Source organism: Etheostoma cragini, chromosome 5, assembly GCF_013103735.1.
Source record: "Etheostoma cragini isolate CJK2018 chromosome 5, CSU_Ecrag_1.0, whole genome shotgun sequence".
Classification (NCBI taxonomy): domain Eukaryota; kingdom Metazoa; phylum Chordata; class Actinopteri; order Perciformes; family Percidae; genus Etheostoma; species Etheostoma cragini.
The window spans coordinates 24,864,538-24,892,456 of NC_048411.1; the positions used below are offsets into that span (position 1 = coordinate 24,864,538).

The 27,919-nt window shown below is 37.3% G+C and overlaps 1 protein-coding gene across 2 annotated transcripts; it reads left to right on the forward strand.

Moving 5' to 3' along the window:
- Nucleotides 1-27,101, forward strand: dmrt1 (doublesex and mab-3 related transcription factor 1). 2 transcript variants are annotated; one of them, XM_034871537.1, is made up of 5 exons: nt 1-407; nt 1,714-1,888; nt 5,245-5,402; nt 9,942-10,125; nt 26,254-27,101. In XM_034871537.1, exons 1-5 carry the CDS (start codon nt 189-191, stop codon nt 26,412-26,414), a joined length of 897 nt encoding a protein of 298 aa, XP_034727428.1. In that variant the 5' UTR covers nt 1-188; the 3' UTR covers nt 26,415-27,101. The 2 variants fall into 2 exon arrangements, with proteins under 2 accessions (XP_034727428.1, XP_034727431.1); XM_034871540.1 differs by having other exon boundaries at nt 9,945-10,125.
- The last annotated feature ends 818 nt before the right edge of the window (nt 27,102-27,919 follow it).

Genomic DNA, 27,919 nt, shown 5'->3' on the forward strand with positions numbered 1-27,919 from the left:
TGATCCTCCCACAAGTCACAGCAGCAGGGCGGGGAGGGACGGTGACCTTATAGCCTCTATCGTGGCACCAGTGCAGGGCTTTAATCAACCGAGCCTGCAGGACAAGCTTAATAGTTGCTAAAGTGTGACTTTTGTTGTTCTTGGTTAGTTTAGCAGTTTTTTGTTGAGGTTTTATTATCCCAGCAGCCATGAGTAAGGACAAGCAGAGCAAGCAGGTGCCGGAGTGCACCGGACCTCTGTCCCCATCCAAAGGCCAGAAACCCCCGAGAATGCCCAAGTGTTCCCGGTGTAGGAACCACGGCTACGTATCTCCTCTTAAGGGACACAAGCGCTTCTGCAATTGGAGAGACTGTCAGTGTCCCAAATGCAAACTGATAGCTGAGAGGCAAAGAGTCATGGCGGCCCAGGTAACCGTTATTTTTTTAATTTATTCTTTTAACTGGTTAGCTAGCGCGCGGCTAACGTTAGCTTGAGCTGCGCTGAAAAGCTTTTAAACATCAAGATTTGGCTGTAAAACAAATTGTTCCCGCGGTGTGAAACAGGAAATACAACAACGTAATTGTTTGTAAACTATTTTAATTCAATGTTTGGATACCTTTTAACCCGTGTGGCTATGTTTGTAGTAGTTGTTTTTCTTAATTTTAATTTATGTAACATTAGCTACCGACATGTCAAAGGTCAAACTGATTAGCGTGAACGTTAACGGCCGATACAGAACTTTAGTAGTTAATGTTTGTTTTAGGTATGTTTTATAAGTATTTTTACACCTGTTGCTTACAGCAGACAGTTACTACATCGGATTTAAGTGATGGTTAGGCTACTATATATAGAGCAGCTACTGTGTGTTGTGGTAAAATACTTTGTAACTTTTTACTGGTAAATTGAAATTACGTTAACTGTTTTTGGAACCGCCATTGTTACATATTCAAATGACTTGTTTTGTCCAATTAATAGTTCAAACCCCAAATAGACTTATTTTGCAATGATGTAAAATAGATAAACACAGATATACTCAAATTTAAGGAACTTGTGTCAGAAAATGTGTGGAAATTCTGTTTGAAAAGTGAACTAATCAAAATATTTCCTGATAATTTTTGTCATGCACTTATTTAGTTATAGTTTCAGCTCTAGATCTAACTTTAACCATAAGTACATACATCTGTGCCTGAATCTTGTTTAGTTTAGTTTAGTTTAGTTTTGCATTGTTATTATTACCTTCCAGCGCTATATACATTAAATGTATTACTATTATTATCATTATTATTATTATTATTATTATTATTATTATTATTATTATTATTATTATTATTATTATTATTATACAGTGATAGCACGTGGTAATAAGCTGTATATTGGTATTGCAAGTACAGCACAACCTGTGTATTGGTGTCTTTGAATGGCTGCACTCATAATATATACTAATAATCTTAATTAATAATCTTCTTATTATTATTATTAATCTTAAAATAATTACTTCATTTTCCTGTGCAGCAATTACATAATATGAATATGGCATCTGTCCTATCCATTTAATACACATGGCTTTGTTTTTTAAGTAAGAAAACAATAAAAAACATTATGAACTATAACACATATCAGCATAGTAGTAAACCAAGGGGGAAAGTTATTATGTTGGTGCATTATCTTTGCGTTACTCAGTAAGTAGATATGGTAAGGGTAATGTTTTGTTTTTATTTCTTTCCTCCCCTCCAGGTTGCCCTGAGACGGCAACAGGCTCAGGAGGAGGAGCTTGGGATTTGTAGTCCGGTGGCTCTCACTGGCCCCGAGGTGATGGTGAAAAATGAAGCTGGAGCAGACTGCTTGTTCTCTTTGGAGGGACGATCCCCAACACCAACCAGTACCTCTACTTCTACTCATGCTGTCACAGGTGAGGTATTTCCAACTTTTATGCACTTAATGTCCTGCCTCTCACTACTCTGTAGCTGACAGCCGGTTATATGGCTGGGGACCGTTTCAGGAAGGAGGTTTAACAAATTCTGAATATAACCCTGATCTCTGAGTTGATTTACCCTGCGATGGGAAACTCTTTCAGAACAGCTGATTCGAGTTGGTTAAATCAACTCAGAGTAGGTTCATTCAAAGTTAAGCGCATGCAGCACCACAATAAAAAGGCAGCACAAAGGAGCCATGATACTATGATTCACCATGGTAACAATCAAGAAAAAACTGGTTGGCAGAAATACTCATGCACACATACAGCCAGTTTGAACATGTATTTAGTGAAAAAAAGCAATACAGAAGTTTCTGTAAAATAGCGAGAATTGGTGTGGAACAAAATTGCTGCTTGAGTCAATGCGTAAGTTCTAATATAGTGTATCAACTTCCTATTTAATCACAGGTGGTGAAAACTGAAACTGGACTATAATTTTATTAAGGTGCAATCCTGCGGGCGAAAAAGTAAACTACTACTGATCCCATTCTGAGATTGCAGCATTGCATTCATTAACAGAATATGGTTTACAGTAATGTATTTCTTTTTAATGTCTCTTACTGGTTTGTGTCCAGGGAACTCTACACAAACGTTTAAAACACATTTCAGAGCAAGTCAAATTCTTCTGATGGTGCTTTGCTATACAGTGGTATTATTAGTGGTACTAATATGCTCCGCATCAACAATGTTGTAAAGAAAACTGCAGTTTGCAAAAAAACGTAATGAAACACAAAGAATCTGCTGGGATTTAGAGCATGTCCTCGATGGGTGAAATTAGTGATATGAGGACGGATAATGTTATGAAGCTACAAAAAGAGAAGGGAAGGAGTATAAAAAATAGCTTTATGGGACATTTTATCTTCAAATTAGTCTATTGAAATCATGGAATGGGCCTAATGTCAAAAAAATTTCATAACTGATAGACTTGGAAGAAAATCGATACTGCTCAAATAGGTAGTTATCTGAAAATGAAACTACATCTACTGTATATAGTCAGGGCCTAATACCATCTCCCGACGTATATTTACTCCCTGCAAAGTAATACAGTTTCTTCATCAACGGGTTTGTCAACAAAAGGAAATGCCATTTTCAGAACAAAAACCTTTTCTAATCTGCCTAACAGTTATAAACCAACCCTGTTTTTATTCATGCAGATAACAAACTGCGCTAAAATGTGCCTGATACAGACTGAATGAATGGATGAGGAAATGAAAGAGCGCTGTGTCGGAGGCAGGAGACTGAGAGAAACTCAAGGTTTATTGAAGAAAACCTGATCCCGACCAGTTTAGGTTCACAGACTCAGTTACCATAGTAACTGACTCTGAGGTTTAATTACCTCTCATTCTGAAATGGGCTGGAGCTACCCCTCTCTCTCAGCTTTGATCAACCTCCCTTTCTGAAACAGAAAACCCACAGTTTCCCTCATATCAGGGTTAACACACTCAAAGTTTTCGCTAAACCTGCTTTCTGAAACGGACCCTAGGACAGGTGAGTCATTGTGTCTAAACAACAGCTCTGGGAAGAATGTAGAAGTAATTTGGTGACATTAACATTTGTATATTCAGCATGGAAAACACAGCTGAAGTGGTAAACAGATTTATAAAGAAGACACACTAGTTTTCACAGAAATCTTACTTTTGAAGGCTAAAATGAAGGGACTGATGGTCGTGTGCGACGTTAACTGACAAAAGACCTAGTTTTTAGAATTAAATGTACTATTTCAGAATATACAGTATATTTTGTATATTATATGTGAACCAATATTGTAAAGTATTAATTGTAGCTGTTTAAAGCAGCCTCAGCGCAAAGGATTGCCAGTGTTTATACAACTGTGGATTTTTTTGACTTGAGTGTAATTGGTGTATATGTTGAAATGCATTTTAATAGATTGTGGACTGATACATTTGGTCCTTTTCCTTTGTCCTTGAAAATCCCAGTGAACAGCTGACATGCTTCCGGGATACCCTTTAAAAGTTGTTGTTTTAATTAAATCATTTCTACAAATTATTTTTCTAAACTACAAAGCTTCTCTTAAGTCTATACAATTGACCTATTGACAATTGGAAATTCAGAAGAATTCAGAAGATTATTTTAATCTTTTGGCTTTCTATAGATGGTCAAGTAAAACCATTTATTTTGACAGCTTCTTGTCAAGAATTTTTCAATCACTGTAAACTAAGATTGCAAAAGTTTTTGTTTAACAGGCAGCAAAGGCACATTATTTTCAATCAATTATTTGGTGAGTTATATATGTACCTAGAAATCACTTTTAAATATAAAGTTTCTATTTCATGGTCAAAAAGGCTGAATTAAATGCACAATAAAACATTAAAAAGTCAGCAGGACAAGAATTCCTTACATACACCCAATTAGGGGCATATTCATGGGAAAATAAGTGAAAATCAAAGTTGATTTTGGTGGCAGCAGCATAAAAGGGCATCCTTGATGTCTTTCTTGGCGGCGGTATGGAGGGAACACAGATATCGTGTTCCCTGTTGGACTGATAGCAAATTTTAGGAGGTGGCAAATGACTGTGGTCAAGGCTGCTCATGTCTTCTGCTTTGTGTTCATGTTAGAATGGGTCTCTGGCTTGGCTACAGAGAGGAAAATACTGAGCTGGAAAAAGGAGTCAAGCACTCACTGATGACAAGAATTAGAACAGGGACAACAAATGTCATTATCTTTGGATTCAGTGGTGCACAGAGTCTTCATTGTGTACGAACAAAGGGTCAAGGTCTGAGAAGAATGTGGCCTTGTTGATAAGGAAAGAACAACGGATGATGATGATGATGATGATGTTGGTGACGGTCATATTAAATTTGATAGGGCAACCCACATTCCTGTACTGTGATGGTGTGTTGTGTGTGGTCTGCTAATTTGACGTCAAAAACACCTACCACCGGCAGGTGGTGCCGTTGATCACAATTTGAGCTACGGGTGACTTGACACATCTTGTAAAGATCAAGTGTTCTTTTCCTATTAAATTCTTATTCAAATATGTAGTCCAAGCCTACATCTGTTTAGGTTAGATGGATCTTTGAAGATCCTTTCATTGTTGATTGACTGGTTTTCATCATCAGCAAATACTCAACTGGGAAAATAAAATCCTAGAGCTTGAGCTCTGCCGTTGGATGCATAGTACAACAGGGTTAGTTTTCCTTTCAAGCAGGTAAATGCAATCCAGATCTAGATCCATATTTCAAATGTGATAATGATCTGAATATACTTTAGCCTCTGAAAAGATCTTTGTCTTATTTGTTGTCTTTCCTCCATGTGCGGGCGTGTCTCCCTAGGGAGTCGCTCAGCATTGTCCCCCAGCCCGTCAGCTGGTGCCCGGGTTCATACTGAGGGATCGGCAGACCTGCTGCTGGAAACTTCATATTACAACTTCTACCAGCCTTCCCGCTACCCCACTTATTACGGCAACCTCTACAACTACCAGCAATACCAGGTGATTAGCGATTACCATTCTGCTTTTTATCCGACACAGTCAAATTAAATTTGAAGCCTTTTTAAGGGCTCATACTAGGTATTTTACATACTGGTCCTGCTGGTTGGTTGGGTACCTGTGATGTCAGTTCAGCTTGCCTCAAGGGAGGGTTTTTGTGCCATCGTTTTGAACCAACTATGGGCAAGCACAGCAGGGGAGATTTGGACGTGTGCATATGTATGTGCCTTAAATTACGCACTATTTTATTTGGTCAAGATTTATCAGAAGACAGAGAACAACTAAGTTGAACCCAAACCCAGCTACCATTGCAACCCAGCTCTGGAAAATACAAACATACTAAAATACTTGTGCAATATAAATTATTATACAGGAAACAAACCTAGCAATAAGCTGAATAGACATCAAAAGAACTTCTTAAATTAAAAATGTATTAAAATGATTGGCGCCCAAGGTACCCAGTGGTCTGAAACCCATCATATACTGACAATATCACTGGTTTGATTATAACTAGGTGCCTTTATTGCATTCTCTCGCCTATCAAATGAAGGCAGAGAACACAGCTAGGGTTGCAAGTAGCAATTATTATCAATTAATCTGTTATGTTTTATTAATTTATAAATCATTTAGCCATCACAAGTTACCAGAATTAAAAATATGTATTTAAATTTACAAATTAACCAAACAAAAATCAGCTACATAAATCAGCACATTTGAGAAGCTGGAGCCAGCAAATATTTAGCATATTGTATGAATGATTCGCTAAAAAGTAATTCATTTTCTTGTCAAATGAATTAACAGACTAATCGTTTCAGCACTGAGGAAAGGCATCCTGGTATATAAAATAACAGTCTTACAGAACACAAAAATAAAGCAAATTGTAAATATAAAAATGGGAGAAAGCAGCATTTGATATGACAACTGATATGTAACTGATGCACGTGTAGGCAACCTTATGGACATTAGAAGTTTATTCTCTTTGTGTATGGAAGTGATTTATATAAACATTTTATTTCTTTGTTTTCCTTAGAGATGGATGAGAGTTTCTGTTTTAATGTTGGCACTTATGGTATAACGTAGGACACATTGGGGAGATAGTACCTAGCATCCCACCAACACACTCTTGGTCCTTCCTTCCCAATCTATATATTCACACTGATTTATGCTTAAATGTATCTCTATTGTGTCAAATGAGATGAGCTTGTGCATGAAGCAAATTAGATCCATAACTCTCCAGTGATCTCAGATGAGGTGGTTTGTTTTCTATGAAGAAGGTTTATCCACCCCTGCTCTCTCCTATCCACCCCCTCTCCGTTTCCCCAATAGCAACATCTAGTTTTGGGGTCACTGCCTCCGCTAACCTGGCAGCGCACAGCAGAGCCTGAATTGCAAAGGTTAATGGTATTGTCTGTCGGCAGAGGAACAAGCCGCTATGCCTCAGTGCTCAAAGGAGAAAGTGGGCACATTAATGCTAATCAGTTAGCACGCTTTAGCATAATTTGGCCATCCTACTTTGTGATTTATGATATTTTTAGTGAAGTTGTCAGGTTGAGAGGGGTACGTGCAACGTTTATTCAAATTCAGGGACTACTTTTTTGTATTTGCATGAAGAGCTGGTAGTTTGAAGATGATTTTCAATTGTGCCGAAAAATAACACAGTTGCACAATTTCTATAAACACTATATAACTATAAAGCGATGGAATATTTCTTTAGAAATAAAAGGAGATGATTGTTATTACTTGAATTTGAATAATTATAATTTATACCATTAAAAAAAAGATTTTATAAGATCTCTTTATTAAGATTTCTTGTGTCTCCCCTTTCTCCTTTACCTGTCCAAAACCTCCACAATTTAATGGGTTATACTTTAATCTTTGCATCCCTAACTGAAGTGATTATCCTTGAGTTACTTCATTTTGATTTGTCTCCATATTTGCTGTTCAAGCGTTTATCCCTGGGGTCTTTCTGCACTATCCAGAGGGCTGACGTTTTTTCCTTGACTTTTTGTTAGTTTCTGTTGCTCTTTTCTACGTCATAACAACATAATAATTATAATAATAATATAGTGAAAGTGTACTTTACATCTTTTTAAGAATTATTTAACTAAAACAAATTTTATTATTTAAATGGCAATTTTTGCCTACAACATGTTTTAGTTGTTTTTCTCTAGAATAGCCTATTGCTGGTTTCAAATGCTGTGCTCGACACACAGCGATAATTTTATAATAAAGTTTTTGTACCAGGTACTTGACATTTTATAATTACAGTAGATTGTTTGCAGAAGATTCAGGTAAGTAGTTGTTTTTCCTCTGCCAACCTCTTTGAAACTGTTTTTGTAAATGTCATTAAATATATACTTTTAATCATCAAGCTAACTGTAACAATGGTGAATTCTTCCTACAAGGAAACACTGTGGTCTTTATCAGTGTTAGGCCATCTACCTCCTCCTCCTCCTCTCCTCTCCTGTGCACTCAGTGGTGCTTGGCTGTCATGCAGGTGTATGATGATAATATAAGGGTGGTGTAGAGCTTCCAGACAGGAGATGGTGCCAGATAAGGAGACAGTCCCTCTCAGGGAGGTTCAGAAGCCCCCCCCCCCCCCAGGAGTCAGCAAGTTAGCCAGTGAGTTTGGAGGAAGGATTACACATGTATTGTTCTTATTATAACGTATTCAATAATGTTCCTGTAGGGCACATTTACAAGTTATTTTTACATAATTACTTAATTATTGGCATTAATGACTTGTTAATTATGACTTTCAGTCCACAACAACCAACTTAAATTCTATCCATTCATCTCTGCCAAAATTGGAAATTGACATTAGTTTACCTATTGCTTAGTGCTATGAAAATGCATTTAGAAACCTGACCTGGGGATGTAATTTGTCATTGAGTCTAAGTCATGTTGAGTTCATCTATGATTCTGATTCTATGATGTGCAGAACGCCTCTTTGAATGTAGTTCAGTGGGGAAACTAAAAACAAAATCCTACAGATGTGGTATGCTGTCAGATGCACTGCCTTCTGTTTCTGCCTTTACCATTAACTCTTTGATACTCTGTGTGTAACAGTACACAAAAGGTATTGTTGAATTTGGATATGGTGGTCATAGTTCAGTAGGATTTTAGTACAGTGTGAGAACCGTAAGAATTTCCTTTTCATTTATTTTTGAAAAACACTGAACAATGGCTCAAAGGCCATTCATGATAAAAATGAAGGTAATCAATCAATTGTATAAGGTCAAGAGTTAATCTAAAGGAAAACAAAAGGCAATATGTCAACAAAATTGCATACACAAACCAACATTATTGTGGAGCAATGAAAGGATTTCATGTGTAAATAGTATTGTAGCGTATCTGAAGCGATGAACACTCCCAAGGATTTTTTTTTTGTTTAAGCCTTTGGCCGCTTGAGCACGGAAGAGGAAGTGGTAGTAATGGACTCACTTTAGAGGTATTTCCACACATAATGTTACCAGACATAGTTGATGTTGCTATAATTCACAGAAAAGAAAACCATGACCCACACAAATCATTGACAGTATGAGAGAGTAAAACTTGCCTTTTTGTGAGCAACTTTTACCAAGCCAGTTATTTTTGGTGCTGTAGGTGTCCTGCAAACCGTAAACTTAGTGCACCTTTAATACTCCAGTCCAATCTCTGTTGTATTTTTCACAGCCTAATACAAGAGAAGAGTGTAGCTTAAATAACAGTTTATAAAGCTGTCGGAGAACTGATGGTGTGGACAACACGGATGACATATTACAGGCTGACAGAAATCAAATTCCATAAAAGTGAAATTGAAAACCCTCTGTGAGGCGGCCTTGCTGCTGAGTAGACAGCTTGTTTTAAAGTTTTCAGAGGAGTGGAGAAAGCCAGCACTGCGTGTTGCAGCTCATTTTTACAGCAAGACATGGACGTGTGAATTCAAACACTACTTATTTTCTGTCATATATTATTTTATCCTATATTTCTTCCTGGCAGATTAGGTTGTTAAAGTGTTGCCTGTAAATATCTGATGGCTGATTTGGAGGATTGTACAGTCAAACATTATGTGAAGGGGGTCACAGAAAAAAGGTGTTTGAATTGTATTGTACATTTTCAAACCCTAACCATAACCCTATTTTAGAGCTGAAACAGTCAATTGACCAAAAATGGATTGGCATCTAATTCATTTTTAAAGTTTCACAAATGCAAGTATTTGCTGCTTTTCTATGTTATATATATTATTTAATTGAATATTTTTTGGGTTGTGGACTGTTTGTCAGACAAAAAAAGACATTTGAAGATGTCAAAGTGATGATGTTTTAAATGCTTAACACTTAATTGGTTGACTAAAAATTGAGAAAATAATTGTTTATTGCAGCTCTATTCAAGTATTGAAGTACCCAAACATAGAATTACCAAAACCCAACAAGGGTCTTTGGTGGATTTAGCAAGGTCTCCAGAAATGGGGTGAGCATGATGTTGTCTATGAAATACAGCACATTAAGGGAATTGTTTCTCCGTTGTGTGTAAAATAGTTTTTTGTGGTTTTGTGTGAAGCAGATGCCCCATGGTGATGGCCGTGTGTCCAGCCACAACATGTCTTCTCAGTACCGCATGCATTCCTACTACCCAGCAGCCACCTACTTGAGTCAGAGCCTGGGCTCCTCCACCTGTGTGCCACCCCTCTTCAGCATCGATGACAACAACAACAACAACAACTGCTCTGAGACCTTGGCAGCCTGTAAGTTATTCACAAACACGCGCACACACACACACACACACCTTTGTGGGGACCCATCATTGACATAATGCATTCCCTAGCCCTTAATTTTTTTTGTTAAATGTATTTATCCAGGTAAGTCGATTGAGAACGAATTTTCATTTGAAATGATGACCTGTCGCATTCACACAGTTATACATTGATACCTGTATGTGCCCAGTCCAACCCCAGTCTGATCTGCTGGCCACTGAGCAGCTCCACTGGAGCAGTTGGGGTTAAGGGCCTTGCTCAAAGGTACCTCAGTGGTGGTAATGAGGAAGGGACAAGCACTGCTCTTTCTGCTCTTTCCCCACCCAGAATTTTATATTGTCGGTCTGGGGATTGAACAGCAACCTTACGGTCATAAGCTTGCATCTTTAACTTTTAGGCCACAATTGCCCTTAACCATCACAACTAAATGCCTAACCTTAGCCCTTACCCTCACTCTAACCATAACCTAATTCTAACCCTAATCCTAAAAGCAAGTCCTAACCCTCAACTAGCCCTATACAGTTGTGGTGTCCAGCATTTTGGCCCCACAAAGCTGTAGTCAAGGTAGTCACGTAGTCAGTCAGTCAAGTATGTCGTATTTCCGGTTCTTGGACCCCATGAATATAGTTAAACAAGAACACACACACACAAACACAAACACACACACACACACACACACACACACACACACACACACACACACACACACACACACACACACACACACACACACACAGTTTACAGGCCCCATAAAGTTTTACCCAGACTTTATCAACGATGTGGTTATGTAGATTCAAGGGAGGATTGCCCTCAAGTCAAGAGTGCCATAAAATGTATAAGATAAAACAAGTTTTTTTTAAACTTTTAATATCCATTTACTATACCTTTTTTTCCTTCACTTTACTTCAAATACAGAACTGTGTATGTGCAGTAGGTCTGACTCAAGTTCAAGTTATGTATTGCTTTACCTTTCAACTGAGAATTAAGGAAGGAAGAAAAGCTACAAAGTTAGTTTGTGTCTTATGTTATCTTTTCTGTTTAAATAATGACAGGAAGTTAAACGTATGCTCAGCACTTGGCATCAATGGAATTAACAAACAAAAATATTTTAACCATAAATAACCATAACCATAGCATCACAGAAAAAGTAATCAATTTTAAAACAACCACAAAACTGTCAAAGACCTGACAGTGCGACTCTGTTTCTTTTCGTCGCATTTAAAGATGAAGTAGATATGATCTCTGATCTCTGACAATGCAGCAGTAGATTTCTGGCCCTGTAATTTCAGCTGAGCATGGCTTCCGGAATCTTCTGCCTAACCCAGTAGCTTTAAATGTGTGTAAATCAGAAGCAAAATGCTTTTTTTGTGCTAAGTATTTGTGGAACTTTGCAAGGAATGCATGTAAGTGAATAATGAGATAATCCAGCAGTGTAGTGTGGTGTGAGAGAAAGGAAAATACTGGGCTGATTGGCATACCTGTTTAACAAACATGACTCGGATTCAAAATCTTGAATGTGTTTTTCTTTGTGCACCATTTTTGTTTAAGTGCACTTCAGGATAAAGGATGAATACATTTTAAAACACAATTTAGTGAGACATTTTCTCTCCATCTCTGGTGCATTCATGGGTTGTTTCAAAGGTGTTTTTGGAGCAAAGATTGCAAATGGTAGCATTTTGTTTCACAAACGATTGTCACTCACAAATTGCAGATACACTTGTAGTAGTAGTTTGTTGTTAAATAGGGGTATATTATTGGCTTGCAAGTACTGTTTGGCATTGCGTGGCTTTGTCTGTTGGTTTATTTTAAATCTTTGACAATAAACAATAAGATCAATGCAGAATACATCTACAAAAAGTCAAGACAGGAAGTTACTGCTTACATTACTCTGTTCTCACTGTTTACTCAATGTAAAGGAACCAATTTTAAGTTGAACTTTTTATTATTTGGACAGTCTGGGGATTTTAAATTGATTTTATTTCACTGTTCTATTTATGAAAGATGAATTCAGTTTATGCATCTGTATTTACCTTTTGGAAGTGTAATGTTTAAAAGATATTTTAAGAGTACTGTACTCCATTCCACAATTGTCTTAGTCCCGCTTTGCCAGACCTTCCTCCACAGCGCTGTGGAAGAGGGTCTAGCACTAGTTCACACAGCATTCCGTGATGGAAGAAAAACCTGCTCTAGTTTATTGAAAATTATTTAAAACAATCACAATAATCTTGGGCGGCTCTAAGCACCAAGGAGAGCCACGGTGCCTCTGGTGGAATGTGTATGTTCAAAAGTTGTTTTAGTTGTGCAACAGATAATTGATGTTGTCCTCTGATTGTCTAATTTACAAAGTATATATGCATATTCAAATGAAATGCTGTTGATGAATATTTTAGCACCAAGCAAGTCAGTATAACATTTTTCAAATTGCCGCTTAGATGAACCTGTCACACATCAGGTGTGCAGAGATACTTTTTAGTTACATGAAGCCTTAATTGTGCAAAACTTACAGTATATAGCCTATGGTAAAATAAATCTGTACCTACTTGAAATTACCAACTCTGTCTGGTGTTACTCTGGTTTGTCATGAATGGATTGTGATTGACAGAAGGCAGTCCTGTTACAACATGCCTCCTTTTGTTTGGAATTGAATGGGAGTAAAACAAGTCTAAAAGTTTAATAAAACTAATTAGTATCTTTAATGAGGTATACAAACAATAAATCAAAATTACAATCAAAATACAGCAGTTTGATCAGTGATCTTACCACGCAGCACCCCAGCACAAAGTATTATCTGTGTAGCCATCTGGGTGGGACTAGAACAAAAAGATATGAATTTGATTTGTCAAATAAAAGTGGTTTTATATAATATCACTCATTTAGAAAGGACATATAGGAAGAGCGTCATTAGCACAATATCAACATCCTTCTTATAGTGGAGTAGACTGCTGTAAACACCAGCATCCCTAAGCTAAAGACTCCCACATCTCCCCTTGTACCTGTATTTGTTTATGACTTTCACCTGTTCGTTTCCTGTGAGGGTCCCACATCAGCCTCATGTCTTGATTCTTCATGCTACATTACAAGATAACAACACTCACAGCAGGTGGTCCCACATTTGGTGTCGACTCACACTCTTAACACCAGAGAAACAAACTGCTTAAATCTGTTTGTTTTTTTATTAAACAGCGATTTTCTCTTTTTAACCAAATACAAATCCTTTTTTAATATGTTGAAAAATCAAAGCTGAATATATATGACACGACAGGGATGAAAAGTATTTTGAGCATCTGAAATTAATCAAGTGTCAGTTATTTATATTCTACATTCTATTTGACAGGTCAAAAATATTAGACCAAAATGAATCTCACATTGTACACTCACAGAAGGTACTTCTTGATTTTGATTACAAAATGGACACACAGAGAAAAATTGTTAACATTATGTATGTATTGCCTTTGAAATAGAGCTGGGCAATATATTGCCATTATATTGATATTGTGAAATGAGACTAGATATAGTCTTACATTTGGGATATTTTGATATGGCATGAGTGTTGTCTTTTCCTGGTTTTAAAGGATAAATTACAGTAAAGTGATTACCAGACTGTTGTAACTGTTCTATAATTTGCTTTTACCCACTTTGTCATTACATCCACATTAATGATGATTATTTATCAAAAATCTCATTGTGTAAATATTTTGTGAAAGCACTTGTACTCAAAACAACAATATTGTTGAGGTATTGATATTGAGGTACTTGGTAAAAAAATATTGTGATATTTGAATTTCTCCATCTTCAATACTTTGAACTATTAAATCTTGCCTAATGTTGACAGAACATGTATGAATTCTGGCTAATGGTGACTACCAAATCTTTTTTGGCAATCATTTAAATACATTTTTAGTTATAGACGCCTAAATATAACCTGCATTTCATAAGAAAGGGGCTAATATTTCAACCACAGTAGAGAAAAGTAGAAAAAAGTGTTATTTTGCAGTAGAAATAAGGGGGAGCTGAAGGATGCCATTCCTATAAAAAGATTTGGACTTAGTCAAAAGACTTGTCAAAGAGTCAGTATAAACATTGGGTGCCCGCTTGGTACAACCACAGCCAAATCCAGTGTGTGGGTGTGTGTCTTATCTAAAGAGGAGGCTTCCACTGACTGAATGAGTCAGAGCCTCTGTGTCTATAGATGTGTGTGTGAAACATTTTGGAGGCTAGTTCTTTCCCTTGTCTGTACAGTTATCTCTGTGCAAGGGACTGTGTCCTTGATGTTGTTCAAAGGCTAATTCCTATCTTATCAGCTGCTAAAATAACTGTAGGGTTATAAGCATGTTGTTCTTGTGAGCATCACATAATTAACTCTTTATCGTATGTAATGTGGCTGCAAACCGAACTGTAGCTTTTCTACTTTTTCTCTTTTGGAGTTATTGAATTAATTGCTGAATTACTGTATTTCACACTGATTTAGCTGGTATTATCCAGAGGTACATGGATTATTTTTTTAGTTTAGTAGTTAATTGAAGTCAAACTAAATTAATTAATTTTGTCATATTACCCAAAAATTACCAAACAAGTTTTATTTTTTCTTTCTATATATTTAAGATGAATGAAACATCTTATTTTCTCAATTAATTGTTTAGTCTACAATGCTTAAATAAATAATGAAAATGTCCCTCAAAAGTTTCTAGAGCAGTAGAAGTATCAAAGAAGACAAAACCTTTAAAATATTCACATTTGAGAAACTGGATCCATTTATGTTTTGGCACTTATGCTTAAAAAAATACTTTCACGATTTATCAATTATCAAAATAGTTGCTTCTTAATATTATGTTGATCCATGAATCAACTAAATGCCTCAGCACTATTGTGGACTGTTGGTCGGATAAATACATGTAATTTAAAGACGTTGTCTTGGGTTTTGATATGTTCACTTTCTGACAATTTTTGGACTTTTTTTAGGCTAAATGACTAATCAGTTAATTCATAAAATAATGAGTGGGTTGATTGATAATGTAAAGTTGCAGCCAAATTTCCCAACTTCCTAAACCAGCTAAAGTAAGAAAGCTTACAAAATATTGTCCTGCTTATTGATTAAATTTGCATCAGCACATAAAAATTTAGCCATATCTGCTTTTAATCTTTAAACTGTTAGGCTTCGACCGAACATTTCGTGGACCTCCAGATCATCCACGAGGATGAAATAGCCGTGAGCTCTGAGCCTACCTGCCCTCCCCTTATACCTGGCTGACAAACAGCGCCTCACCAGATTTATCTCCCTCCCAGGATAGGGCTAATCAGTTGGCCAAATACAGCGATCCAAATAACCTTCAGGAGTGCCACGCTGTCCTTACTCCTCCTCGCCTCCTTCTCCTCCTCTTCCTCCCCCCTCTCCGCCCTCCCCCTCCGCGGGCCCCGCTGTCTCCGCAAAATTGCCTTCTGGAGTTAGTGAGCGGGAACAGTTAAGATTTACAAACAATGATGAAGCTTGTCATGCGTCTTTCTCCATCCGTCACGGCGGGCCGGGCGGAGCTGTGGGTAGAGCCGTCCTGGTGTTCTTCATAAAAGCCAGCTCTCTGTGAAATACGCCCCCGGCCGGCCTGTTTACTGCCCCGCGCTCGTCAGCAGCCCCGCCGCCGTAAATCGCAGAGCGGGAGGTGACAGAGCAGTCTATCAAACTCCCACCCCACCTCGCTGCCTTCCCAACATCTCACATCACATTGCGGACATCCCCCCCCCCCTCTCTCCCCTCCATATACACACACAAAGACACACACACTGTTTCTCCACAAACACCAGCCCCACTTCCTCACTAGGAGGCCCAGATGAGCTGCCCCAAAAGAGTTATGGCTGTTTCAGTCTCACAGGAGACAGCTTCAAGCCGAGTCTGTCTGTTTATGTTCTTTCTTTTTTTGTCCTTGTCTAGACTTTTTTATTTCAATTTCAAAACTGCTCAAAGTTTTTCAACACAGCAACTTTCCTTTTACGTATTTCTTACCTTTTTTTTAAAAACAAGATTTATACAAATGTCAGACCTCAAAATTGAGCGCCGCTGTGCTGGCTATACGTTTGTCTGTTTTGTTATATTGGTGTCAGCACGGAGCATACAGTAATTTAAATGCAAATCAGATTGTTGAGGTATTGCAGATGTTAATCCTGCTAATCGATAGACCTGTGTGAGCCCATTAAGTTAGAAATCCATTACTATCTTTCTAGATGATATTTTATTGATTTTTCTTGCTTAAATCTATACTGTACTGTACACCAAAGTGAGTTACTGCGTATAAAGTTTGTCGTTTCAGGTTCTCCGCCTCCTCTGAAATAAAAGGAGTAAAAAAATGACTGAGATTGGCGTCAGTAAGTTTCTTTGTTTCGTGCTAAAATGGGATTTACCTGCTTTCATATCAGATTACTTCAAACTAATACCTACGTACTCTCTCTAACACATAAATAAACAGTAAAGGATGTCCCTTAAAACACACACACACACACACTTGAGGCTAGACTCATTGTGGAGATGTCAAAAAGGCCTCTCACTCTTTTGGATTTATTAAACCCAAAACAAATCTGTATTTCTAACCCAAGAGGTGACCTTTCCATAGGAGGTGCTTTTTTATGTCACCTCAGTACATGCCCTCTATTGTTTTGCTACCTGAGGAAAGCAAAGGCTAGAAGGTGTCTCAATAGTGGTTTGTGGTGAAATGTTTTAATCATGACGATTAATACTGTTTTTTAATTAATAAGTTTTTTGCTACTTATGTACATCATCAAGTTGTAGTACCTCATGTATCCCAGTAAGACTGGGCTAAAGTTGGTTTGTTCAACATAATTTCAAAATGAAGTTGGTGGTCCATATGTTGAAGATGGACCATCTTCAACATATTCATTTTAATCCTGATGCAAGCAATGATTATATGTTGCCCAGTCATTGAAAACAATTACACTTTTCAACCAAATGTAGGCAGGTTTTAACCTCTGTGCCATTCAACCAATCACTGTGTTCACTGGGAGATTGATTTAATGAAATTTCTGCTCAGTGTTGACGTTGGACAGGAAAGATGGAAGATCTATAGAACAGAAGGGAACCTGTGCAGTAAACCCTTGGAACCCCCTTTACATTAGAGGTTTATAAAACGTCATTCATAATTAATAAATCCATGTTCTTTTGATTTTATCACTGTGCATCCATTAAAGTGTTCCTGCTGGTTTGTACATTTGGTAAATGACATAATGTCTCTTTTTAATGAGAAAGATGAGGCAATATGGCAATTAACAGACTGCACAGTTTAAATGTTTCACCTTTTCTTAAGTTCAGTAAACACAACACACTTGAAAATGTATCAACATGTTTCAGTTTGAAAGGAACAATGTTGTTACATTTTAAACTCTTAGAGATTTGTCCAGTAGGTTAATAAATCCTAGAAGTTATTCAAATTCCTTTGTAGTGTTTTCAAAAAATGACTTGAGGTAAAAACTTGGTTCAATCTGTAAGTAAGAGCCAGCAGCAGAGAAAGTGACCCTGCTGGGGCCCCGGAGGGCCTCATTGAATGTGTGGCTGATTGAGTGTCACTCCTGGTTCTTGGTCACAGTGGAAAAGTAGTGTGCCTGTCAGATTGTCTTCCCACCCTGCTGTGCTGCTAAGTGCCCTGCTAGCCTTTGGGGCCTGTGGATAGGCTAAATACCAGTGTAATTGTCTGCTCAGGGCACAAGCACCGTTGTAATGTGTTGTACAACACCACCATTAACACAGGCCTGGGGCTGGAGAGGCATTAAATGGCCGGCACTGTGTAGTTTATGTCCTCTTCCCCTTACTCTGTTTTTCTCTCTCTCTCACTTACACACTAATACACACTGTCCAGCTTTGAGGACCTGAAGGGAAAAGAAACGTGATTCAATTGACTTCTGTTTTGTCTTATACCGTCTCTTGTTTTGCAATATATAACCATCAAAGGTAGCGTGAGTTATTTTAATGACGTTAACTTTTTTCTTTTTAGGGTCCAGGCACTAAAGTATAATCCAGATAAAAGAGGATTTAAAAGAAATTCTGATATTTTTTTATCTAGGTTGCCTTTATCTTACTGTGCCATCACAAAATATAAAAGCAGCAGTGTTATATTTGTGGACATTTATTGCCTCGCAGGTTGCCGTGAACATCTACTTAGTTAAGCGGTTTGGGGTTACAGTCAAGACCTGCACACACTAAGCTGAAACCTACTGAAATTTGGTCTTCATATCATTTAATATATATTGTGACTTGCAGGTGTCAATGTGTAGTGATAATATTTCCCAAGAAGATGGTAGAATTAATGTTAAAGAAAAGGCAGTGCTCTTTTTAATTAGAAAACAATGTGCATTAATAATAAAGGAAATCCCAGCATTCATAATTCTGACCTCCATTATGGGAAATACGATAGCTGATGCTCATTTGCTAATTTTCTTAAATTTGCCAAATTCCTCCCTGACCCAACTGAAGGGATTTCATGGGTTTTGTCCTTCAATTTAGACAAACGTCTGTCCAAACTAATATAACATTTAAATTACTAACATTTAAACTATTTTTATTGCATAGGGTGTGTATGTAAATGTAATCTGCATGTAAAATACTTACTAATACTTACACTCGTGTCTCTACACAAATAAAGTTTATCTTGTTTTCCTGATATCTTTGTACGAAACAGACTTGGCTAGTTACGGTGCGTTCCTACCTAATCATGCTCTTGTAGTCACTTTCCCTAAGTTGTTCTGATCAGCAGCGGGAGTAGCTCAGCGTGGATTGACGAATGGTGTCGCCTTGGCAGCTCTCTGAAACAGCTGAACGACTTGGATAAACATATATGGCAGCTTTAGCACCCACGGGAGGTGTCCTTCTTTTCATAGCCATATATTTCATTCTTCCTGTGTCCTTTACTTTGGCATTTTTCTTACGCTGTCGACTCACAATGAATCTCTTGTTTAAACCATAATGATAGAAAAGTCCCGCAAATATTGATCAGGTCATCTCAACTCATTATTGTATATCCATAACTTTTCGACGGATCACGTCAAAAAGCCCAACAATAGACTGACAGGCCATTTTATGAGTTGATGGGGCACAGTAGCCGAGATGGAGATTTAGCATAGGGACGAGGGCTGTGTCACGCCTCTCGGCAGTCATCTTCATCTGGGACAGATTGGTTAACAATGCAGGAGCAAAGGCTCCTCTCTGCTTTATTAGCCTTTGACCCCAACACTGATGCCTTCTGTCAGCCTGCGTCGGCCCTCTGCTCTCTTCAGCTCTACAGCAAACCAATAATGACCATTTAAGTGTTTTCTGACCTCCCGTAATGGCTGCATAACAGACTGCATCTATTTGAACAATAGTCTCAAAAGCGCTTCATTTGTGAGATGAAAGAATGAGAAATATGTGGAAGATTTAACTTGCACCCACATAAACTTGATGAAAATGCAAACGCTATTATTTGACTCTTTATTTAGTTATCTGATTAAGGTGTTTGATGTGGCTTGAAATTAGTAGTAGCTCAGGTTTCACTATTAGGCTTACTGTAAGAGCAGTGGTCCCAGTGGATTAACAGGAAATGTATACAGACATGTATTATTCTTAGAGGATAATAAATCTATTTTACTTTGGTGGTCCCTGTTTTTTTCCCCCAACACTGTCAACATATCAATATTTTCACTAATCCAGTGAACTAGCTCAACATCTGGATTGCCACAAGATTGTGGAACCAAAATTCATGGTGCCCAGTATATGGCCTTGATTGACATTTGTGGTTCAGGGTGAAATCCACGTCACTGATTACTGCTCATTTTGGTGCAGACATTCATGGTTTTTGGAAACAATGGAAACGACGGTCACCGTATCTTTTTGGCATTGCAGTGACTTCCTTTTGTCATAAGACAACATTTTCATCATAAACATTCTACAGAATTAGGAGTCATTCAAAAAAAGTCAGATATGAGCAGTGATTTGACACTGAGGGTGAAGGTCTGCGTTGTGAACATCAGCTGAGGGGCAAGAGCCTCCACTGTTCAGTGCTCAGAATTTAAAGCCTGTCTGCTCTTTGACTGAGTTTTCTGGGCCATTAAGTCCTGCTGCTGGCCTGATGATGAGGGGCCAGACGCCTATATCGTTTCTAGAGAGGAGAGCGTCCATCTCTACAAGGGTCGTCCTCTGTTGGACACCCATGGGACCCTGTCAAACTGGCCAGGGCTGATTTCTTTAGACACAGCTCGTATCATTTTAATGGGAGACATTTAATCCCAGGCCGACCTTGTCATATGACAAGCAACTCTTCATTTCTAAGATTGAATTTTTGTTACCATGATGATAGCCTCCACTAAGTGCTCTTGTCCCTCACGGCACTGACAAATTCAAACAGGTAATTGCTTTTTTGGTAACTTGCAGGTTGTGCATTGAATATTGTCACACTGAACAATGTATAGACTGTAAGACACTGTTGAATGCTCTTGAAAGGCTAAATGGATCTTTAATTTAGTTTATTTTGTCAAACTTGCACATTTGATGTCACATTGTGGTCAAAATCCCTTGTGGTTTAACTACAATAACAAGATGCAGTTAGCTCTGTAGCAAGTGTGTTAACATAATGAATTTGGCTTTAAGTCCTTAATAACGTACATGAAATTACTGTTTCGTATACTACTCAACTTCTTTTAAAACGTAAATGCAAAAAACATTTCTTTATTGACCAGGTTGTGTGCCTGGGGGTATTTGTCATGTGTGAAACAGGAAAAGGGCCTTCACCAAACTGTAACCGCAAAGTTGGAAGCACACTGTTATTTAACATACCACTGTATGCTAGTTGTAGCATTACGTAAGCTTTATATTTATTTGAACAAAATGGCAGTCCAAATATTAAACAGCCTTACTTCAAAAGTGCTCAAAAAATGGATGCCTATGTTTCCATGTAGTAAATTTAAGATGAAATACATAATCAATCATTATAGTCATTGACAGAGCAAAAAGTTCAGTACAGTAACTCACATTATAGTTAATGCAGAAATGTGTGTGTGTATGTGCATGTGCATGTGTGTGTGTGTGTGTGTTTGTGTGTGTGTGTGTGAGTGTGTGTGTGTGTGCGTGCGTGCGTGCGTGCGTGCGTGCATGCGTATGTGGGTGTTTACTAAAGTGTTATCTACCCCTATGACCCTAGTGTACGGTGGATGAGTGTAGAGTATGAAATCCACAGAGAGAGCTTATCCCCTCTTCATCAGACTGAATTACCATCTCCTCTCACATCTGGGCTTTTGTTCTCCTCTCTGGCAGCAGCAGAAATGATTGCACCTTTATTCACTCCCTCCCTCCTTCTCTTAACAGGACAAGTGGGAGGTTAGAAAGCCTGCTTTTGTTATTCCACACAAAGACTGTTTAATAGTTTGGAAATCTTATATAGAGCGCTGAGTGACTGGGAAAAGGTCAAAAGTTCATTAATCAGAATAAACTCTCTTTCAACCTCACCAGCAGGTAAAGTTGGTCTTGTAACAAGCTATTTTTTGGACACAGGTTGAACCTGAAAATAGACTATGTATTACACAACAGCTTTTCTTTTCATGGTGTTCACAATGAGAGAATTAAAACCCCTCACAACTGTAACATACAGTGTCAGCAGAATTGTCCTGTAACAGCTAGAATCTAAAAGATCTCGTGTTTCAAATTGTGGGACTGGAAGTGGCAGTTGTTAGGTGTCTAAAGACCTTTAAAACAAACTTTAACATGTTGGTGAAGTTTGTGACAAAAACTCAACAACTTCATATTACGAGTGACAAAGGTTTTGTTCCCAAAAGCATTACTGTATTACTATGGTTTTAAGTGTAATTGGAAGTGGTAGAAAGTAACTTTTTATTAAAGTGCTGTAGTTAAATTAAATTTGAGGTACCTAACCTAAGTATTTCCAGTTTTTTATATAACAGTTACAGTTACAAATTACTTTTCAATTTAAGATTTTACACGGAAAAAAGCATGTGGTCAGCTTCTAAAATTCAGTTAGTCAAGGCTGGTCTAGTTTGGCCACATTGTCTTGTCTCAGATGTCTATGAGTTGTTGACGGGTCTTTTCCCCTTTAAACTCTTCAGATGGTTTCATTAAAATGTCTTTAAAAAATTCAACAAGGACATGTTGCTATAGTTGCCTTCAAATAAGTATGTTTACCATCTCCCAAAAGATGGATAAAACACTTTAAAAAACAAATATCTAACAATATCTTTTTTTAAATCTTTGGATAACTTTAGTCTTTTTTGATTCAACAGTAATTTGGAGGAGACAGTGTTAAGATGCTTAATAACATGTAACTGTCTGTATAGATCATAGTATTTATGTTACATATAGTCTATTTGGGCTCCAGGTAATCAGGTCTTTTATATGCCGAACCATAACATTTGACAAACCAAAACCAGATTTCACTGAAAAAGCACATCATTGCTGCACTTCCTCTATATCATATTTAGTCTGATTTTTTAACATGAAAATAGTTATATATTTTGAAAGTATATAATAGAGCTTATATAAGTATAATAAATAATTCATAAACCTTTGTTTGACTAGTTAATTACTGAACCCAGCCACGCTGCGCTGCCACACCCTGCGACGTCACATCCTGTCCCACCCACCACCGCAAGTAAATTCACAACCTGTGGGAAACACTGAGTGAGAAAAGACTACTTTCATTCACTTACATTCATCAGGTGGCCAGAAACACAACTCCAAATAAATTGTGTTTCTCTGCAACTGCTGGATGGGTAAATTGGTAACTGTTAGCTAACTTACTACTTAAAAGATTATATGTCAATGTTGCGTTCACAACTTGAGAAAAATGATTACTAGTCGATAAAGTAATTCACCAATTGGACCAAACAAGTTATTTCAAGGCATCACTTTAAAATCTGAAAACTCAGTTTTCTGACATTGTTTTGGACCATTCTGCTGATCAAACATATAATAATAAAAAAAATTAATTGGCAATCAAATAACCTTTTAAATGTTTAATTGGCTCGAGCCTTAGTGTCGTTCTCAATGGCTAATCGAGAACAAGTCTTTCTGGTGTGTCAGCAGCATTAATCTGTATTAAACAGGAGAGCAGAGGACAGTCGGATGCAGTGAGGACATGTGTACAAGCAGTGTCGTGATTTAACATCTCTAGTGAAACTAACACGTCCAGTTGCTTTCAGCCTTTAATTACACATCATAGATTTCCTGCTGATGAACAGGCAGAGAATTAACAGGGAACGGAGCTAATTCACAGCAGCTGCTCTCCTCCACCCACATGCTGTTAATGCTGTACAAGTAGACCGCTGAGAGCAGGCTGCACTTAGCTACACAAACATTAGTATTAACGATTGGTCTGCCAGTTTGAAATTGGTGACAAACTGCAGACGGGCAAAAATTGAGAGTCCAAAACCAATCAGGAAGTTAATGAGGAGAAAAATGACTCCTCTTTTCCCCTCCCACCACTGCTGAGGAGTAGAGAGAGAGAAAGAGATGGTGAAGGATGAGAAAGCACAAGGGAGGCAAAACGAGAAGTCAGAGGATTCTGGGAAACACTGGACATCAGCTCTTGTTTATGTTATTGTTATACTGATCGTTAGGTTATTCTGACTAAATATTTGTGAAAGTCCAACATGATCATGAAAATGTAAAAGGCATGTACATTTTTCATGTTTTAAGCTTTGACTGGAGCACATTTAAACATCGTAAAATATCTTTAAAAACAGAATGTTATGAATTTTTTGGTTTTTAGTATTTTGTGAGAAACTGCCTCTAAATATTTCTAATGATCAGGGCTGATCTAATGAGAACTGAACTAATGATTGTTTTCAAAATCGATTAATCTGCCAGTCAGCTGGACCAGTCTTGATTCATTGATCAAGCTTTTGGTCCATATCACAAAAACGTGAAAAATTGTCCTCCACAATTTCTCAAAGCCCAAGGTGATGTTGTCAAATGTCTCATTTTGTTGACCAACAGTCCAAACCCCAAAGACTCTTACTTTACAATAAAAAGGAAAACCAGCAAAGATTCAAATTTAAAGAGTTGAAATCAATATATTCTTGGCATTTTTTGCTTAATAAGGTTACTACCTTAATACATTTTGGGTACTGATTACAATTAGTTTGTAGCAAAAGTAATGAAACCTAGCCTAAAATGTTCAAAGATTGGCTGCTTGTGTTCAGACAATATCTATATTTAACATGTTAGAACTTTGTTTTGTTTGTTAAAGGGAAATAGTTTTTTTTCATAAAAACGTGCCTTTATTCTTTTGTCCTATTGTTTTGGTATTGATACCGAATATTGGATCATATTGCAATAATATAGAAAAATGTCAAATGTTACTTGAATATTAAAACCATTCATTGACAAATAATTAAAAGATTAAACAATGTATCATATACCGTAAAAAAAAATCTGGAACACTGGAAAACAGAGCTGAAGAGTCTTTGTGTTTTTAAACTGTTTGTCAGACAAAACAACCAATTAAGTGACAAGATGTTACCTTCACGAGTAATTTTCATGATTTTCTGACATTATTTTTTGATTAATTGAGATATGCAATACAACATATAAAATATGAGGAGTTTCAGCCCTACTAGAAAGATACCCATCATCCGTTCCCATAGCAAAATGAGACGTCTTAATGTCTCTTTGTGGATTACAAGAGGACATAATGGGACATTACATGCATTATCATGGACGTTGTCATTGAGCATTTTGAATTTACTATATACAGTAATATACCTGTACTTGAGACTGTATATACATATACTGTACATACATACATACAAACATACATACATACATACATATCCCATATGCAACTCACCAAGAAGCAACGTGAAATGAAGCAACTTATGATCCTCACAACACAACTTAAATTTATCCGACCAAATACTTTCCCTTTTGAGCCAGTGAATGTTTGCCATTTTTACTTAATAAATTCCTTAAAAGATAAACTATTTTAACAAAATTGTTGCCTAATGAATCAGTTGACCAATTGTTTCAGCACAACACCAAAACAAATTCCAGGTTTCCTATTGTTAAGGACTTCAAAGTCTGTTTCTTCACAGATAAATATCCTGTTTTATGGCTCGATCACGGTTCTAAATGAGGATAAAACAAAACCTTTAAAGGTTCACAGAATTTATTAAATGTGCAACATTCTGATGTCTCTTGTAATTGTCCTCACAGTGTTATTAGAGTGTTATAAGAGTGGGCAGTTGCTGCAGACAAGTTGAAATGGGTGGATGCACAGACAGTAGCTCTCATGTAAACTGTAAAACTTTGTTTTGTGTTCAGTGCCTTCCCTTTTTGCTGACTTATTCAATTTGCTATATATCCTGAAGAATCGTTTGACCCCGCAGCCATATTTATATCAGGTGAAAACAGAGAGGATCATTTATTCTGCAGCGCTGATGATATGACTTTCCTCTGTCTCACTATAGTATTTCTCTTCTCCTTTTTATTTACTCACCTTACAGTGCAAAGACATTTTTTATTTTATGTGTGCTGCTGTGCTGTCTACCTACCCAAGGCAATATGAGTTTATCATATTAATGACTTTGAGGAGTATCCAAGAAAAAGGATTTGTCGCTCAATGCCTGAAAGAAAAGTGAGAGATTTGGGGTTTATTTACTTTTTAATTATATAAACATCCTTTACCATAGTGGAACAACAATTCTATGCTTTTTGCCATAAATCTGGCAATAATTATTATCATAGATGTGGTATTTTACCACTTTAACACATTTAATGTCGGTAAGGATGTTGATCTCACATTGGAGACTAGTTGTGGTGTGTGATACAGCGTATCTTTTAGCATCAACCAGTTACCAGTTGCAGCAGGGGGTATTATGGGTTTAATGAGATTATGATAGAAACAAGAGGACCAGAAGCTCCTGACGTACATGAATTGCATTTTCTATTGCTGATTGTCTGTAAAGTTGGTACAATATGCACTAAATTTGGATGGAAAACTGTTTACTGAGACAGGCAAGGCGCAGCGAATCATGTACCTGTTGATTTGTGTGAGGTGGCCCTGACTTTTGGATTGTCTGTTAGCTAGCATCCTCAGTGGCTCTCTGATCAGGACTGTCTTGTCTGTCTCGTCCCTGCAGCCTTCTCCCCCGGCAGCATCAGCACTGGTCACGACTCCACCATGACCTGCAGGTCCATCAGCTCCCTGGTTAACTCCAATGTCAACGCTGAGTGCGAGGTCGGCAGCGAAACGCCAAACTTCACCATCAACTCCATCATTGATGGTGACGCCACCAAATAAAAGAAGCTAAGGATAACGTTACATAACAAAAGCATTACGAGATCTTCATGGTTCACATTACGAGATCTTCATGGTTCACTGTTGCTGCAGTTACTGTTCGCTGCAGGTTTCTCTTTTTCTGTCCAGGAGGCACGATAATGTATTTTCCACACCTTGAGAGAATACAGTTCGTCTTCGGATTTTAGCTCATTTTTAGTTGTTAAATGATTTGTTGAAGCTAGTTCACCAGCATAGAAAGTGCTCGGAAAGTAAAAAACATTTACAAGTTCACAAATAACAACATGCAATTACTTCTCATTCTCCAGAAGATAAAAATAACCAAACACAAATTGAATAAGTCTCTTGATTATCAGTAATCAAGAATGGACCAAAATATTCAAACTAGAAGGTTGTACACTAGTATTTCCTCTTGAGATTTAGGCTGTTTGCATAAACCCTTTCTAAAGGCGACTAAACGTACAGTAAATAAGTGACGTGTTGTGTTTTTTTGTTTTTTTTTAAGTTGTACACTTGTTTTTCCTTTTCGGAAAGCAACTGTTTATGCAAAATAAAGTATTTTTGTATTATCCTAAAGATAAAGTGACGCAACATGCTGAATAATGATATTTAAATCCTTTTCTAGCATGCAGTAGAATTGACCAGTGCAGTTTTGACACAGTATGGTTAGATATTAGTCAACGATCTTTTGACAATCACAATACAGGCTAAGTGTTTGCAATCAGTGTTACTTTACATCTCAAGCACTTATTTAGAAATAGTCAAAGGCTAAAATTGGCCAAATGCCCTGGTTGACATGCAATACATTTAGTATAGGCTAATTATTTTTAATTTGTATTAGTTTATTGTTTTTCATCTTTTGAAGTCTGTTTTATGGTCTAGATAACCAGTAGACAAAGTTGAGCCCATCCTTTTTAGCAAGCACTGATTTGGTGAATTTCAGGTCAAAAGATGTCTAGGTTAAATAGTAATTCAACACCAGACTGAAAACAAGCCCTTGCCCTTTTTGGTTGAAAGTTTCAAGTGTGTTTCACCTGTGTTTCCACAGCCAACAATGATGTCACAGTCCACTGACACACCGTGGAGAACACAGCTACGTCACTGCAACAAAGGGGAGTTAAACCAAAGCAAAATAACTGTGTATATATATTTATGTATATAAATATATAAATATTGTCATTAAGACTTGGTAAAAACGGACACTACATTTTTGAAGAGGGAAATAATAATGTTTTAGAGTTGAAAACTTTGATGATCCATCGGATTCGGTTACATTAAAATTTTCTTTTGGTATTTCTGTAGAGCAATTAATTGTTGACACTACTATGAATCCATCTGCTGATATTGGGTAGCCTGGACTATTTGTCCATCTAGCTCTATGAAAAACTTTCTAACCAAAAATTGCCCAGATTTATGCCTATACTAATGCCAAAGACATCTTTTGACCTGTTTGTACAGTATGAACAACGATCAGATGGTTTTGGAAAAAAATGTTATAACAGCATTTC

Coding starts and splice junctions, on each gene's coding strand:
- dmrt1 (XM_034871537.1), top strand. CDS start 189: ATGAGTAAGGACAAGCAGAGCAAGCAGGTGCCGGAGTGCACCGGACCT. Junction 408..1,713: donor AAAGAGTCATGGCGGCCCAG/GTAACCGTTATT, acceptor CCTCCCCTCCAG/GTTGCCCTGAGACGGCAACA. Junction 5,403..9,941: donor ACAACTACCAGCAATACCAG/GTGATTAGCGAT, acceptor TTTTGTGTGAAG/CAGATGCCCCATGGTGATGG.